The sequence below is a fragment of the Pygoscelis adeliae genome, unplaced genomic scaffold (genome assembly GCF_000699105.1).
Source record: "Pygoscelis adeliae isolate BGI_AS28 unplaced genomic scaffold, ASM69910v1 Scaffold56, whole genome shotgun sequence".
NCBI lineage: Eukaryota > Metazoa > Chordata > Aves > Sphenisciformes > Spheniscidae > Pygoscelis > Pygoscelis adeliae.
This window is the reverse complement of record NW_008824944.1, coordinates 95,740-110,634: the sequence shown is the minus strand read 5'-3', so window position 1 is coordinate 110,634 and position 14,895 is coordinate 95,740. Positions and strand designations below refer to the sequence as shown.

The window sequence follows — 14,895 nt, the reverse complement described above, 5'->3', positions numbered from 1 at the left end:
CACTACTATTAGCAGACCCACATAGAAAACATGAAATTCTAACCTATCTTAACAATGAATACAGCATATGTATTTTTCAATAAATTGTCTGTCCACATATTAATACATACTTTATGCAAAAAAATTAAGTTCTCCAAACTTACCAAATTATATAAATTGCGTCTAATCTGCTGTATAACTCCGGGAAATGCGGGCTTTAGCAGTTCCTGATAGCTTGCAGGCCATGTGCTATAGCTGTGATCTTGTTCTATGTTATTAACCCACTAAAACAAAAAAGGCAGCCAGTTAAAAAACACATATTAAACATTGAGTAAAATATGTATGTATAAATAAAAATATTTTAAAACACATGGAGAGCCTGGAAAGAGTAAAATGTTTTATCTTCTTTTTGAAATAGTTACAGAAAATTGCTTCTAAAATTAATAATTTTTTTTCTTTTCAGTCAAAGTATTTGGGGTTTTTATTTGCAGTACATAACTGTCATGGTTTAACCTCAGTTGGCAACTGGGCACCACACAGCCACTCGCTCACTCTCCCCTGCTCCCCAGTGGGATGGGGGAGAGAATCGGAAGGGTAAAAGTGAGAAGACTTGTGGGTTGAGGTAAGAACAGTTTAATAATTGGAAAAAAAAAATAGAATATACAAAGCAAATGATGCACAATGCAATTGCTCACCACCCGCAGACCCACACCCAGCCAGTCCCCAAGCAGCAGCCCCCCCGGCCAGCTTTCCCCAGTTTATATACTGAGCATGACGTCACACGGTATGGAATGTCCCTTTGGCCAGTTGGGGTCAGCTGTCCTGGCTGTGCCCCCTCCCAGCTTCTTGTGCACCTCCAGCCTCCTCAGTCGGTAGAGCATGGGAAGCTGAAAAGTCCTTGACTTAGTGTAAGCACTGCTCAGCAACAACTAAAACGTCAGTGTTATCAACATTGTTCTCGCCCTAAATCCAAAACACAGCACTGTACCAGCTACTAGGAAGAAAATTAACTCCATCCCAGCTGAAACCAGGACAATAATAAAACTAATAATGGATGGAAAAGGAAAAAAGCCCATTTGTACTCTATATTAGGATGTGAATACAACCATTTTTTCAAGTGTGGAAACTACTTTCACAATACAAAGGTCATAACAGCATATCACAGATACGTGTTTAACACAGCATACCCATCTCACAAGACAAATACAGTATTTATCTATAACCCACAGCAGCACTTTAGATATATCAGAATAACCAATTAATATATGGCCAATTTGTTCTTCTACTGTTTTCTGTGCAAGCCTGTCTATACTTGGCAAACAGAATAGTGAAATATGGTTCTTTCAGGTGAAGACAATTAGTATTTTAGTGCCTTTTCCAATGGCATATAACCTTTGTAATGAAAACTGTATAAAATTTGAAGAAGGGAAAAAAGTAGAGTCATTGGACAATTAGAAACAAAATATTTAAGTTGTGCACAATTCACTTATCATACTTGTAAAGTACATTTAGCAGTCTTGCATAATACAAAGATATTATGCAGCTAGAATAATTGCTGTGAAGTCAAATTCTACAGCTATGAGCATGCAACTACTCTTACATAGATTCCTCTTTTCTTTTAAATATCCTACATCTTAAAATTTTAATAAGGTATTGGCTAGAGAAAATTACTCCTGAAATATATTGAAGAGTTATCACCCTCCAAAATATTTTAAACTGCTTATCGATATATGGTCTTATGCCTAGTATTTCAATTACACTACAAAAAAAGACAGACTGTCTCATACATAGCATTATCAAATATGTAATCTTTAAATAAATGTTTAATTACTTACTATTATCGAAGAGTGACGAATATCTAGTGCATAACTGTCATCTGTAGGATGTATATGCAACCTCATAAATTTACTCAGGATCTCCTCTTTGATTCCAAGTTCATGAAGGCCATGCATCACTTTTCCTTCCAGTTTAAGAGTCTCTAAGATACTTTTTCAGGAAGACAAAATGCATAATATCTACATAGAACTCTTGTCATGACATAAAAAGAAAAAATATTTCAAAGACTATTAATGTGAGGATTATTTTTAGTATTAAAAATAATGTTTATATTCTCCTGCAGTCAAATGTTTAAAACAAAATCAATTAATAACACTGTATGTCTCCAACTTATTTCAAAACAGAATTATAACAGATTATACAACTCTTTTGTTCATTCACATTTATTTTACATGAAGGAATTTCATCCATCTTTAGTAAGACGTGGCAGGACAGCAGAATGGAAGGTTGCTTGCTGCATTGTCCTGGCTGAGGCAGAAATCCAAGCAGGGGGTACCCTAAGAGGAAGCTTTGCAAGTGTGTAGAGAAGCAGGCAGCAAGTGACGGAGACACAGACAAGCTCTAAGTCTGCATCACGGCAGAACCCTAAAAACAGCGCGGAGGAAACACATAACTACACCTCTAAAAGAAGATTCCTAGAAGACCCAACAGGACTCTGGAACATTTGTTGCAATCTGAAAATTCAGTATGAGAATGGAAACTAACCTGAAGTACTCACCAGCAGGCAAGATTTTACAAATGCCTTTATTTCTATTTTGCTTCATTTTGAGTTTCCTCTATTCTGAAAGGTTTCTTCTAAAATATAGTGAAATTAAACCTAGCACTAGCATTAAAAAGTGCTATTAATATTTGCATCATTACCAAAAAAGATGCAATTGACTCCATTTCAAAACTCTGGCTGAGAAAAAAATTTAGGTAAAAATGGCAACTATAAATGCTAAAACCAAGAAAGTTTAAGAATCTCCATGGAGGAGAAAAGAAGACATTTTGAGTTAATAGAAGCAGAAAATAAAAAATTGTAGACTCTGACAAATCATAGGAACATGAAAAAAACCTCAGTCTTAGCATCAGTATATTTACTGACAGTTTGCAGGCCACCAAAGATGATTTTGAAGTAGTCATGTCTGTCCTGCTGTTGACAACATACAGAAGAATGCAAGGGAAAATGTTTACAGTTTATGAGTGCTTGCATAAAAGAGGCAAGTCACACCCAAAATAATTATACTATAATTACACAAACTGAAAAAAGATTTCTTACACCAAAAAGCATATTAGTCCTGTATTAACAGAACTTATTATAAAACGTGGCCAGACACAGACTCACAAGCATGCCAAAAATAACCCAAGGTGTTGTGTATCTATATTTAACACCTCAATTTTTTTGTAATTTTTAAGAAATAGGGACGTGAAAGCACTTAACTTACTTTTTATAAAGTGCTTTTCCCACCTTTTTATACATACATGTCGGATTCCTTCCATTTCCAAATTAATTTTACATGGTGAGTCATAAAATTGTAAGCAAATTAGAAAACTTATTCCAAGAGAAAATGCTGTTTTCAACTACTTATACAATGTTCATATTCAAAGCAAAACCACTGTAAAAGAGTATTCCCTCTACTGGAGCACTTCCTGGCCCCTAAAATGCAACAGATGAGATTATCTATCACCATGAACACGACTTCTCCAGTATTATTAGTAATTCTGTAATCTTCAAACAACATGTACCGTCCTACCTAAAAGGATCATGAAAATCCAGGTCAATGTGAAGGCCATTTAGAAATAAGCGTGCTTCTCCAGGTTGGAGTCCAAGTATTTCATGAAAATGCTAAAAAGTAAAAAGTACTGCTAACTTATTTAGGTATATGTCAACACTAACACGCGCGCACACACACACACACACACACCACCCCCCTTTAAGTAATTCTGCAAAACAGACACATCAAATCTTTTCCACATAATTTCTTCTTTTAGCTGAGTGTTGTTCGTAAAAATACCGACAACATACTTTTATGAGTGCTACTTAACAAACTTTCAATATACAAATACAAATGAAAATAGCTGATAATTCCTCCCCAAACAACCTACAGTGTCCCTGCCTGTACAAGGTAGAGACAAGGACACATTCTCAGTGTCTGCCAACAGAAAGTGAAAATACACACACACACAAAAATATGGCTTTTAAGTTGGTTTTTTTTAAATTACTCCTACATATCCATTCAACAAAGGGATATCTTATATGTGTCCTTCAGACCTTCACTTGAAACTAGCTTTCTCAATAGCTTAACATTTTTCACAATTCCAAAAAATGTTTAGTTGCAATTGTTATGGGGAATTGGGAAAAACAGACTAGAAACATACAATCTCATCTAACAAAGGGACCTTGGAATAAACATAGATCAGAAAGGTATAGCACAGCATATTCTTGCTTTGCAAAGAAGAAAAAAAATCCACAATAAACAAATACAAGAGGAAGGAAGTATTTAGGGAGTAAAGTATGCCTTATAATTTTATTTCAGAGAGCTGTGAGGCACCACACTGCTCAGTCTATGGTGGCTGTAGAAAGATAAGTAACAGGAGCAACAGCAATAGTTTATTCCAACTTGCCCCATGAGGAGCAGTCAGACTTCCAGATCTGTCTTAATTCCCAACAGAGGAATGGAAAGCACGAAAAATATGCAGAAAAAAAAGCAAGCTGAGAAAGATATTTTTTTTTCCCATTTAGCTCCCACTGGCTGAACAAAATAAGTGCGAACAAAAAACGCGCTTTGAACAAAAGCACACTTAGAGCAAGCAACTCAGGCTGTGTATATTACTCCACCTATAAGCCTGTCACTGAACAAATGAGAGAAAAAATGGGAAAACATTGAAAGCGATATTTCTTTAAAGTAGTGTGGTTACTTTCACACAGTTAAATGTAAGTAAACTCAAAACTAACTGGTTTGTAGCATTACAAGCGCAACCCCACATAACTGAGACAACAGTTTACTTGAAGCTCCTTGTAATCCAACAAATATGCATATTACTCATCATTCATTGAAAAGGTATCATATTCCTTAGTATATATAAACATTTTCACAACCCAAAGCAGGATGGAAATGTGTAATGGCACCTAATACCAGCATATGAAAGGCAAGGCTCTGCATGAAGGAAAAATGCAGCTGTGATAAACCTGAGCCTAAGACAGGAAGAATTTTTATGAAAGTCCAAAACCTGTCCTTGACCTTGAAAAACAGCTTTTGAAATTTGTAAATGTAATTTATTCTAATGGTGTAACCTGAACTTTGTAGTGCTTTCATTGCTTTTTTGTAGGTAGATTTACAAAAGAGTAATATAATTACTTATGCTTGTTATAAAGTATCTACATACATACATTCAAACTCAGATATAATGTGGAGAATATTGTGGATTTTGGAGGGGCTGCATCCCAGTAATGCGAAGAAATAATCAGAAAGACTTTGTTTTTAAATTTAGTTAGTTATTATCTTTCCTGAAAATTTTAGTAGGCACCTAAAAATGGATGTCAGTGGGCTTTCAAAAATGAGGAGCATAAATGCATGGCAGTAAGTTTCCTGTGGTCAGAGAAGGAAAAAAAGAAAGAGATAATTTAATTACTTTCCTAATTTCTAAAACTCACTTTATTCCCAATCATATACTCATATAAATTACAGAAATGGGGGTTTTTTTTTGTATGTCCCAAAACTTGGTACAGAAGAGGAAGGACTTCTATCTTCTTTACAACTAACTGCTGCTTTGGATTACTCTGGCCCAAGTGCAGGACTTCATATTTATCTTTGTTAATCCTCATGCAACCATTAAAACAAAAACTAGAAGTATCAGCTGGTGTCTGACATTTACATTTTTCCTACCACAGCTTCACACAGAATTACACACCCTCCCAAGGTCTCAGTCTACACATCCCTTCCAAGCAGCCAAAATTCATAGATGCCTGACAATGCACCTTGCAGCAGGTGAAATTTCTGATCATTTTACCTACACATAGTTTGATCCTGAGACACAACCAAAACAGGCAGACGGGACAAAATTAAACAGCTGGGCACACAGTGATGTGACTCCTCTGCACCAGGCAGAGAAGCACCCAAAGTCCTAGGTATACCTGGAATTTTTCTGTAGTTAGCAAATCCAACTCGGATTATAGTTTTAATACCAGTGTTGCGCCACAAAGTACTGTGACCGCAGAAAAATCCCCCTTAATGCCACTGGACTCAAGGAGCGAACAATAAATATAAAGAGGATTACAGTCTCAAGAAATCTTACCAGCATCCTTCAGGGCTCTTGCACAGATCTTGTGAGATCGGCTAGAACAGGCCCTCTCCCTGAAGCACTGAAATCAGCACTTAGGATAAGAGATCTCTTACCACTACTGAAAGCTTCCTGGTCATTCTTACAAGCCCAGATACTCATGTAAATGCAGGTACTGAGAAAGACTGCAACTGGCTGATGTAGGTCGTAAAAATCCTAATACTAACTAAAATGAATACAAGAACAATGAAAAAGTTATCAGCCACTGGGTATTGAAATGGGAGTCTAAAAGTTTTTCAAATCCTTCAGTACTGCAGTAGGAAAAGAACTGAGCTGAATCAGAGCTGAGATTCGTTATACAATTTTGATGCTAGGCATTTGATTGTTCAGAAAAGCATCCATTTCCTGTAACAACTTTGATGGAAGGAGTATTTAGGCATCCAAGACTAGAATTTAACGCTGATAATACTCATAGTATTTTCTTGCTAAACTGTCAGCAAATTATTGCACTGGAAGTGGTGAGTTGTGTTTAATGAGATTTTATTTTTTCTTTTATCTACAGCAGTTCTTTGTCTATTTCTTAGCTAGGTATCAATTCATTACACCTAAATCATCACATGCCTTTCAACTTTTAATACCTTTATTTCCTCCCGTTGCATTTCCTATTCAACTTTCATTATCTTGAGAGGGAATCATCCAGTTACACACAGCATGAGATCATATCTCTCCTGCTGCTAGATGGATGTACTGCAGTTCAAGAACGCACATGCCAATTTATTGTGATCTAGCAGCAGCGTTCAGGAAGTTTCCCTACTTTTATTCAACAGATTTTAGCTTTTAGCTGTCTAAAGGCCTGTAGCCTTTAGACTACAGGTAGGATGTAGTATGAAATTTAAACTTAGTGTTACAGGTGCCTGAGATCCTCTTATAGTTAATGTATTTAATACAGTCATGGAATCATAGAAGTGATTCAGCTGACCAACCACATAGATATCCAATGTAATTTGTTTCATGATAAGGCATCTTGGACTGGAAAGTACGGGTCAGGCAGAAGGGAATGGACGTCCCAGGGGACCCGTCTGTCAGACCTGTGTGGCTATCTCTTGGATAGCCTGCAGCATCTCAAATGACATCAGAAATTCAAGTTTAGGCAACTCAATCATGCCCCACAACACAACCATTGAGTGAGCTAAATTGTTTTTGATGTCCATTGACTACATCTTCATTGTCATAACAGCGGTTTAGATTACCATACAGATGTGCCTAAATGCAGACATCTTCATTTCAAACCAAATCTTAGTTACTTTTCCTAATCCTTATATTTAGTAATAACAGCCATTTTAGTTCCTGATATACCTTTACTTTTTCTGCATTTTGGGGTAGAGGAGTAGTTTTTGATTAAGCAGTTGTTTTTGATTTTTGTGTTAACAGAGCTGCAATTTGAGAAAGACATTGTAAAGACTTTATCAAGAAACAAGGAAAGTCCTGATACCAACACTCGTACTCTGGAGAAACTATGACCATCAGGGCTTTGTTTTGCTTTATCCTGACTATAACCCTAACAACAAAGAGATACAGAAAATGCGTATCTCAGCTGTATACAGAAAGCAATGAAGCAGGGTGCAGATACTGATTTGCTCCCTTGAGCAAAAACTATGGGACTTCTCACTAGTGCAAGAAACAAGAGGCCTGCATAATGTTGAGCCCGCTCCAAGATCTCTGTGAAAACCCAAGAATCGAACATGCACCCTGCACACAAGCAAGCCGAAGGGCTCAAGAAGGTGAGCTGCTGGGATATGTGAAATGTATTCTCAATACACCAGTCCCACACGTAATCACCTATGGACAAAAAGAGCCCTATAAAAATGTTTGCATAACCGTTTACAAGGATGTAACACTTGAGCCTGTCACTGTGCAGGAAATACTCAAGACTGGAAAACGTTACATTAGTTTTGCACGGTGGAGAGCTCTAACACATTTAAGTGAAATTTTTGCTACAATGGCGATAACAAGCTCTTTATGAGAAGGCTGCATCAGTGCAACAGGGACAGTTTTGGAAGGTGGAAGAAACTGGAAAGGCATTCCCCTGGAGATACCAGTCTTGGCAAGGCAAGAGGAAAAGGCCTGAATGGATAAAAAGCAAAATGATACATGGAAATGCTGCAAAAGTACAGGAGTGCCATAAGTAAGAAATAAATCCCTTTCACTACGGTGGTTGGTCAGTCTTAACTCCGTATGAAAATATATGTTCTAAAGATCAAGATTAAGGACAGTGCTATGGATGTCATTTCATGTGACCAGTCCTAAAAGCATGGTGGTTAACATTTAATTTTAACACTCAACTTGAAGGAAAAATCCAAACTCTGAACTGAGACAGGAAATACAACAGATGTCACGAACTCGACAAACACAAAGTGGCATCTCAGGAAACATCTCAAATCAGTCAAAATCACATGAACAACGACGCCTCATGTGATACAAGGCACAAGAGATGCAGTGCATCAAGGATGAAAATAAAACCGCCATCTACCACAGATGATGTTCAAAATACCTTGCAGAATAGTTGCATGCATGACTAAAATTCAACACCAAAGCTCCAGAAAAATTAACTGATAATTATTTCGCTTTCACAGCACACAATTTATGACTGAACACAACACTCCATAAAAATCTCCTAAAGCAGTAATATGATAGTAACTCAAATGTCCACTTGAAGAAATAAAAACAAACCTTCTGATTTTCTTCTATTTCATTTCGCATCTTCTTGTCTACAAGCACTCTGGTCAGTGATCTGTAAAAATAAAATATTGGTATCACTCAACCACTGTATTTTAAAAAATGCATTAAATAGTGAAATATGTATTTTAATACCATATCCAGTGCACTGTAATTGAAGAATGGTGCAATTAAGCCTTAAAAAGAAGAGTAATGCAGTGTCATAAATATTTTATTTTCAAAACAAATATTTTGTTCTGTGTACTCTAGTAAACCCAGGTTTCAAATTTATGCTACGCTTTGTTGAAGTAATATTATCAGCATATTTTTTACCACTCAATCTTTCCTCTTGTTTTTTCTGGAAAATAGCATATATATTATAAAAAAGTTGTTTGATCATCTAAATTATTACCTAAATAAATGCCATATTTGTATATTTTAAGTATATATATCTGTATCAGAAATAGTGTGGCCAGCAGGAGTAGAGAAGTGATCGTGCCCCTGTACTCGGCACTGGTGAGGCCGCACCTCGAATACTGTGTTCAGTTTTGGGCCCCTCACTACCAGAAGGACGTTGAGGTGTTGGAGCGTGTCCAGAGAAGGGCAACAAAGCTGGTGAGGGGTCTGGAGAATAAGTCTTATGAGGAGCATCTGAGGGAACTGGGGTTGTTTAGCCTGGAGAAAAGGAGGCTGAGGGGAGACCTCATCACTCTCTACAACTACCTGAAAGGAGGTTGTAGCGAGGTGGGTGTCGGTCTCTTCCCCCAAGTAACAAGCGATAGGACGAGAGGAAATGGCCTCAAGTTGCACCAGGGGAGGTTTAGATTGGACATGAGGAAAAATTTCTTTCCTGAAAGAGTGGTTAAACATTGGAAGAGGCTGCCCAGGGAAGTGGTTGAGTTCCCATCCCTGGAAGTATTTAAAAGACGTGTAGATGCGGCGCTTAGGGACATGGTTTAGTGGGCATGGTGGTGTTGGGTTGACGGTTGGACTCGATGATCTTAGAGGTCTTTTCCAACCTTAATGATTCTATGATTCTAAGTTAATGTTACTAACTCCATGCTACTCAACATTACAGCACAGGCAGCCAAGGATACAACTTGATGTTTTGGCCAAAGGCCAGGAAAATATGCAAAGAATGACCACTTCAAAATTAGCTGAGATTAGAAAAGAGATTTGCAGATTGAGACCCTTGAAAATGTTAAGTATTCACAGACAGTCAAAATTTTAGTTTCCTTAGTCATTCTACCTTTAGAAGGTAATCCAACAATTTGTCTTTTTTACCTTTCAAGAACATTGTGGAAGACTATTTTAACTTCCTCTGCCACAACATATTGTATGTGAGGTTTATAATTATTAGGCTATCATAAAATACTCCCAGAGGCAAATTAATCTTTCTGTGTTTTAAGAAACCCTAAACCATATTAACCTAAATCTGATTCTCCCAATAAATGCCAAAATAAATACTCTAGTTGCCTACATAAATATTTTTTTCAAAACATGATTGTACATGTTTTAGCAAATCTGTATGGGGCTGTAAGAAAAACTGGAGTCATCTTAAACCTGAAAGTTAACTAAACAAACTGAGAATGATCCTACTAAGCCAACTTCAATACTTATAGATAATAAAGCAGTTATTTAGTAATATAAATCCTCACCTGCCCCCCAAAAGAAACTGATTTAGACTAGATCTTGCTAGTAAACTCCACATTTTTCACAATATGTCAGAAATAAGACATAAAATCAGTTTACTTTAAACAAATACTCAAGCTTTCCAGGTAATCAAAGAGACTTATTGTTAAGTGCAAACAATATGATTTCCAAGCTTTGTTTATAAATATCACACAATTCATCACAGCTAAATAACTTTTTTCCATCCACCCCCTCTAAATATTCTGGCAGATTATTTTTGTCACTGTGAATCCCTTCTGGACCATGTGATGAAAGGGCAATAGAGGATCAAGAAGGAGCTGTATTTATACCAACCCATACTTGGTGGGCTTTCCTTGGCTCAAAATGTAACTCAAACTGTGATGTCAAAGACAGCACTAAAAAACAGTCAACATGGTTCAAATATATTATTATCAGTAGTCATTGGAGGATGAGCTTAATAACTTGCTTATTATTGTTCAACTAATCTAAACTTCTCATAAAGCTTTTATAATCATAATGCTAGGTACTCTTTACGCACATAAAGAATGTAGTAAGTGTATTCAATGCTAAGTAAATATATCTTATACTGTACTACTTTCTATGTTCACTAGTTTTGAAATAAAAATTGTAGAGCAGAAAGCAAGAAACTATAAACATTTCTGTTGAAAAAGAAACATTGCTGATCAAGATTTTTAAAAAATATTAAAAGAAACTGTAAGTACAAAGAAAAGAATATCTGAAGCCAAATTTAAATCTGGAAAAATGGAGGAGAAGGACTAGGAAAAAACACTATTAAGTCAGAAGTCTCAAAAGCTGACTATGTAGGACACTGCTTTAAGAGGCCTTCTACCAGCAACAGACATAATTCAGGAACACTACAGAACTTTTCTCATTAAAAGAACATCCGTAATTGATGGGAATTATTACTGAGAATTTACTTAGCCAACGAGCAAAACAGCTACTTAACAGAAGGACTCCATAGCAAGGTGGAAATTTAATGTGTGGCAGTACTACCACAACTATTATTCTGACTTCATAGCCATAGTTTTAGAGAGTCCTGAAGAAAAAAAATACTTTAGGGAAAAAAAGCTCTGATTTTTATCTTGCTAAACTCAACATAGATAGTAGTAGGGTCTGCAACTCTCGGAATCAAAGCTTCGTTCTGCATACGCAGGTGGTAAAAACTGCACAGATAAAAAGAACAACCTAAATCTTTCCAAATAGCTTAGAGTAGTGGCAGAAACATAAAAAATGAATGTGAAAATAATAAAAAGGCGGAAAGGAGAAGACAAAGCTGGCCCAACTTTAGCAAGGAAGTAAAATACTTATCAGCAAAAGGTAAGCTTTACTGATAGCTTTTTTGTTAATAAGAAAGCAATACATTAAAGAATCGTTAACTAGTTCTTTGTCTATGCACGGCAGTTGACGATGCAGGATTCTAGCAAGATTTTAAGGAGAACATGTGATGGTTGATCCTTGAGAAGGACACCCTAGGAATTTGAGGTAACAAGTATAAAAGTACCTGTGAAAGATATCTGTTAATTTTGAGTTCAGTCATTTGTTCAATTTGTTCAGAGCTTCACAAAGTTTTATGCATATTTTTCAAAATATTAAGTGCTAAGGACTCACCAAAGAGAAACACTTGACTGTCTGAAAGTAAATGGATGCTATTTATCATTCTACATGATGTAGGAATGTTCTTGTATGACCTTAAGGTTGTAACATTTTCTATCATATAATCTTATGTATCTTTATTCTTACCTGGAAGAACATGTAGCTATGTAGTACTGCACATCAAGGGAAAGAAGGAAATTTTTCACATGTTCATAATGTTAACATTCATGAATGATAAATGAATAGCAAGAAACAGAGTATTATAATTCTTATTATTGCATTCTTAAATAACAGATAATTATGACATGTATACAACAAACCAAAGATGAAAAATACCCATAAAATGAATTACCAAAACGTCACCATGACATATCGGTTGTTACACGGTCTACATCTGATGACATTTTGTAAAATCTACCTCACACTAACTTTTTCAACTGAAATACTGTGAGAGTATTAGTGAAATACTAATAGAAAGTGAAAGAAACTTCCAGAGGAAAGTTCCATAAATGGAAGACCATTTTTTATAGTCTAAGGAATGCCTCAATTTTTAAGGAATGTATAATATTTAATTTGTTTTCATAATGATAGTTCTAAAATTTTTATACAGCCTTTTCAAACCAAAATTTGCATAATTAAAAAATGGTTGTTTTCATATCTAAACTGTGTGAAATTTAAACAATTTAAAAATACTACTATTATAATGATCAGTTATCTATCTAAAGTGATTAAGCAATATCTTTTCATTTCCTGTTTATTCTAGGGTTTTTTTTCCAAACTAGTATTTTTGACTCAGCAGGTTAAGCATGATTAGATTACTAAGGAAATGTATTTTGTGCAATGTTTTTACACAATGCCCTTTAACTTTAAATTATTTAAATATTTGTAATCTCTCATGTTAAAAATAACATGCTAGATCAGCATATTAGAATAAATCATACAGGACAGGAACTGCAATTCTCCTTTTAATAATTCTAAAGTCTTCTTATACTTTTACCCATAAAAATAAATTGTTTGAAGAGTAGGTAAATTGTACTTTAATGCCACAAATACACGGCGGAAGTCGGAGTGGGATGTAACAATTTAATGACTTTTTAAATCAGTTATTTAAATGTCACCTAGCATCCTTCAAACCAACTTTTTCCTGTCCTTTAAGGAACAGAACTGGCCTTGCAGTTCAACATTAAGTACGTTTCCACTACCTTATAAAGGAAAGCTGCATTTTCTGATTGCTAATCTATGTGTAAACTTGTACCTTACTATTTCATAATAATTATGTTTCAGGCATTTAAAAAGTTATTTTTCTTCCTTGAAACAAGATGTTACAAAGGTATCTTTTCCATTACAGTGTACATTTTCTCTAAGAGAAAATCAGAGATGACAATGAAACACTGTGATAATTAAACAAGAGTTGTAAAATGTGAAAGCACGCTGAGTTAAGAATCCTATTTAGCATCATATTTAAGCCAGTAATTAAAGCAAATATTGCTGATAGGATTACATGAAGAACTTACTAAATAAAAAGAAAAGCATTTCTCAATTACAATACAATTGGCTTACAGGAAGAGCAATTTTTAATATTAGTACAGAGGAAAATGTTAGTCATTTATTTAATATTTATCTTGATCTTTTACTAAGTAATCTGTTATGGGAGACATATCTTCCCTAGTAAGAACACTAACATAAAATAGCCGGGGCCCAATCTTGTCAGCAATGTTGTGCTTAGAATGAATGTGGGTGGATCCCCTACGAAATTTATTAATAGAATTTTGCCTCTTCCTACTGTGACTAGATCTGCTATTAATTCAACAGAATTTTCCACCTGGGAAAATATCATTCCAGTAAAAGCCGGGAGGACTAGGCATTCAACCATAGGTGCCTGAAGGATTAGGATGCCTTCATGGCATCTCCTGCATCAGACAGGAAACATTTAAGAGACCCACCATGAGCTCTCCCAGGAGTTATCCTCTACTCAATGAAATTGCCTGGAATCCATCTAGCAAGCTGTAAAACATGAATATCTGACTGCAGAATTTGGATATAGATCTCTATTACTGTCATTAAATTCAAATGCAAACATAAAAAACAGTATTTGAAAAACAAGTTTAAGTATCATACCTGGCTCTTATTGGGAAGTTCTGAGCTATGTCTTTCATTACCTTTAAGGCATCATAAACAGGGGTAGACATAATTCGAGCAGCTGCTTGAAAACTAAGATCTGGAAGGAAAAAAAAAAAAAATCACTGGGAATATCACTCTCAATCAATAAGGCCTACCAATCCGAAAACTGTTCCATATACGCACTCTCACTATTAACATTTTTTATGTTTCAATTATACATTGTAAAAGATTATGAAGTAACAATATATTAAGGTTGAAAAGACAGGCACTTGAAAGTTGGAAATACTAGTTCAGGCTTTCCTACAGAATTCTGCTTGGCTGTCTTGAGCATACACATTGTACATGTAATTTTTAAGTTTAAAAAAACACACTGAGAAAAAGCAGACAATTCATCACGTGGTATTATGCCAGCATCACAAGGGTACCATGCTCAAACCTAGACACACACCAACACACAGACTCCCATAACTGCAGGAAAGAATAAGATCTTTCCAGCTCCAGGACTTCACAAGATTTTCAGAGAATAGATATATTAAATGTAGAAGGCTGTATTGAGCATGTGAGGTGTACAATTTTCAAGAGTAGCAGCAATTTCCCAGGTAGAAAAAAATGGAGACTTATGAAAGAAAGGCCAAATCTACTGTCAAATTTCAGTTCTCCTTAGTGTCTAGCACAATTTTTAAAGGGATCTCATTTTTCTCTCTATGCTTTTTCTCA

At 35.6% G+C, this 14,895-nt stretch overlaps 1 protein-coding gene across 1 annotated transcript in view; it reads right to left on the bottom strand.

The window, feature by feature from the left end:
• Positions 1-14,895, bottom strand: part of UGGT2 (UDP-glucose glycoprotein glucosyltransferase 2) — an 89,662-nt gene that overhangs the window by 59,847 nt on the left and 14,920 nt on the right. The window contains exons 7-11 of the mRNA XM_009325561.1: positions 14,176-14,275; positions 8,806-8,866; positions 3,549-3,640; positions 1,815-1,965; positions 144-263 (exon numbers count right to left, since the gene is read on the bottom strand). Coding sequence (XP_009323836.1) covers positions 144-263; positions 1,815-1,965; positions 3,549-3,640; positions 8,806-8,866; positions 14,176-14,275 — 524 coding nt within the window. The remainder of the gene's footprint in view (positions 1-143; positions 264-1,814; positions 1,966-3,548; positions 3,641-8,805; positions 8,867-14,175; positions 14,276-14,895) is intronic.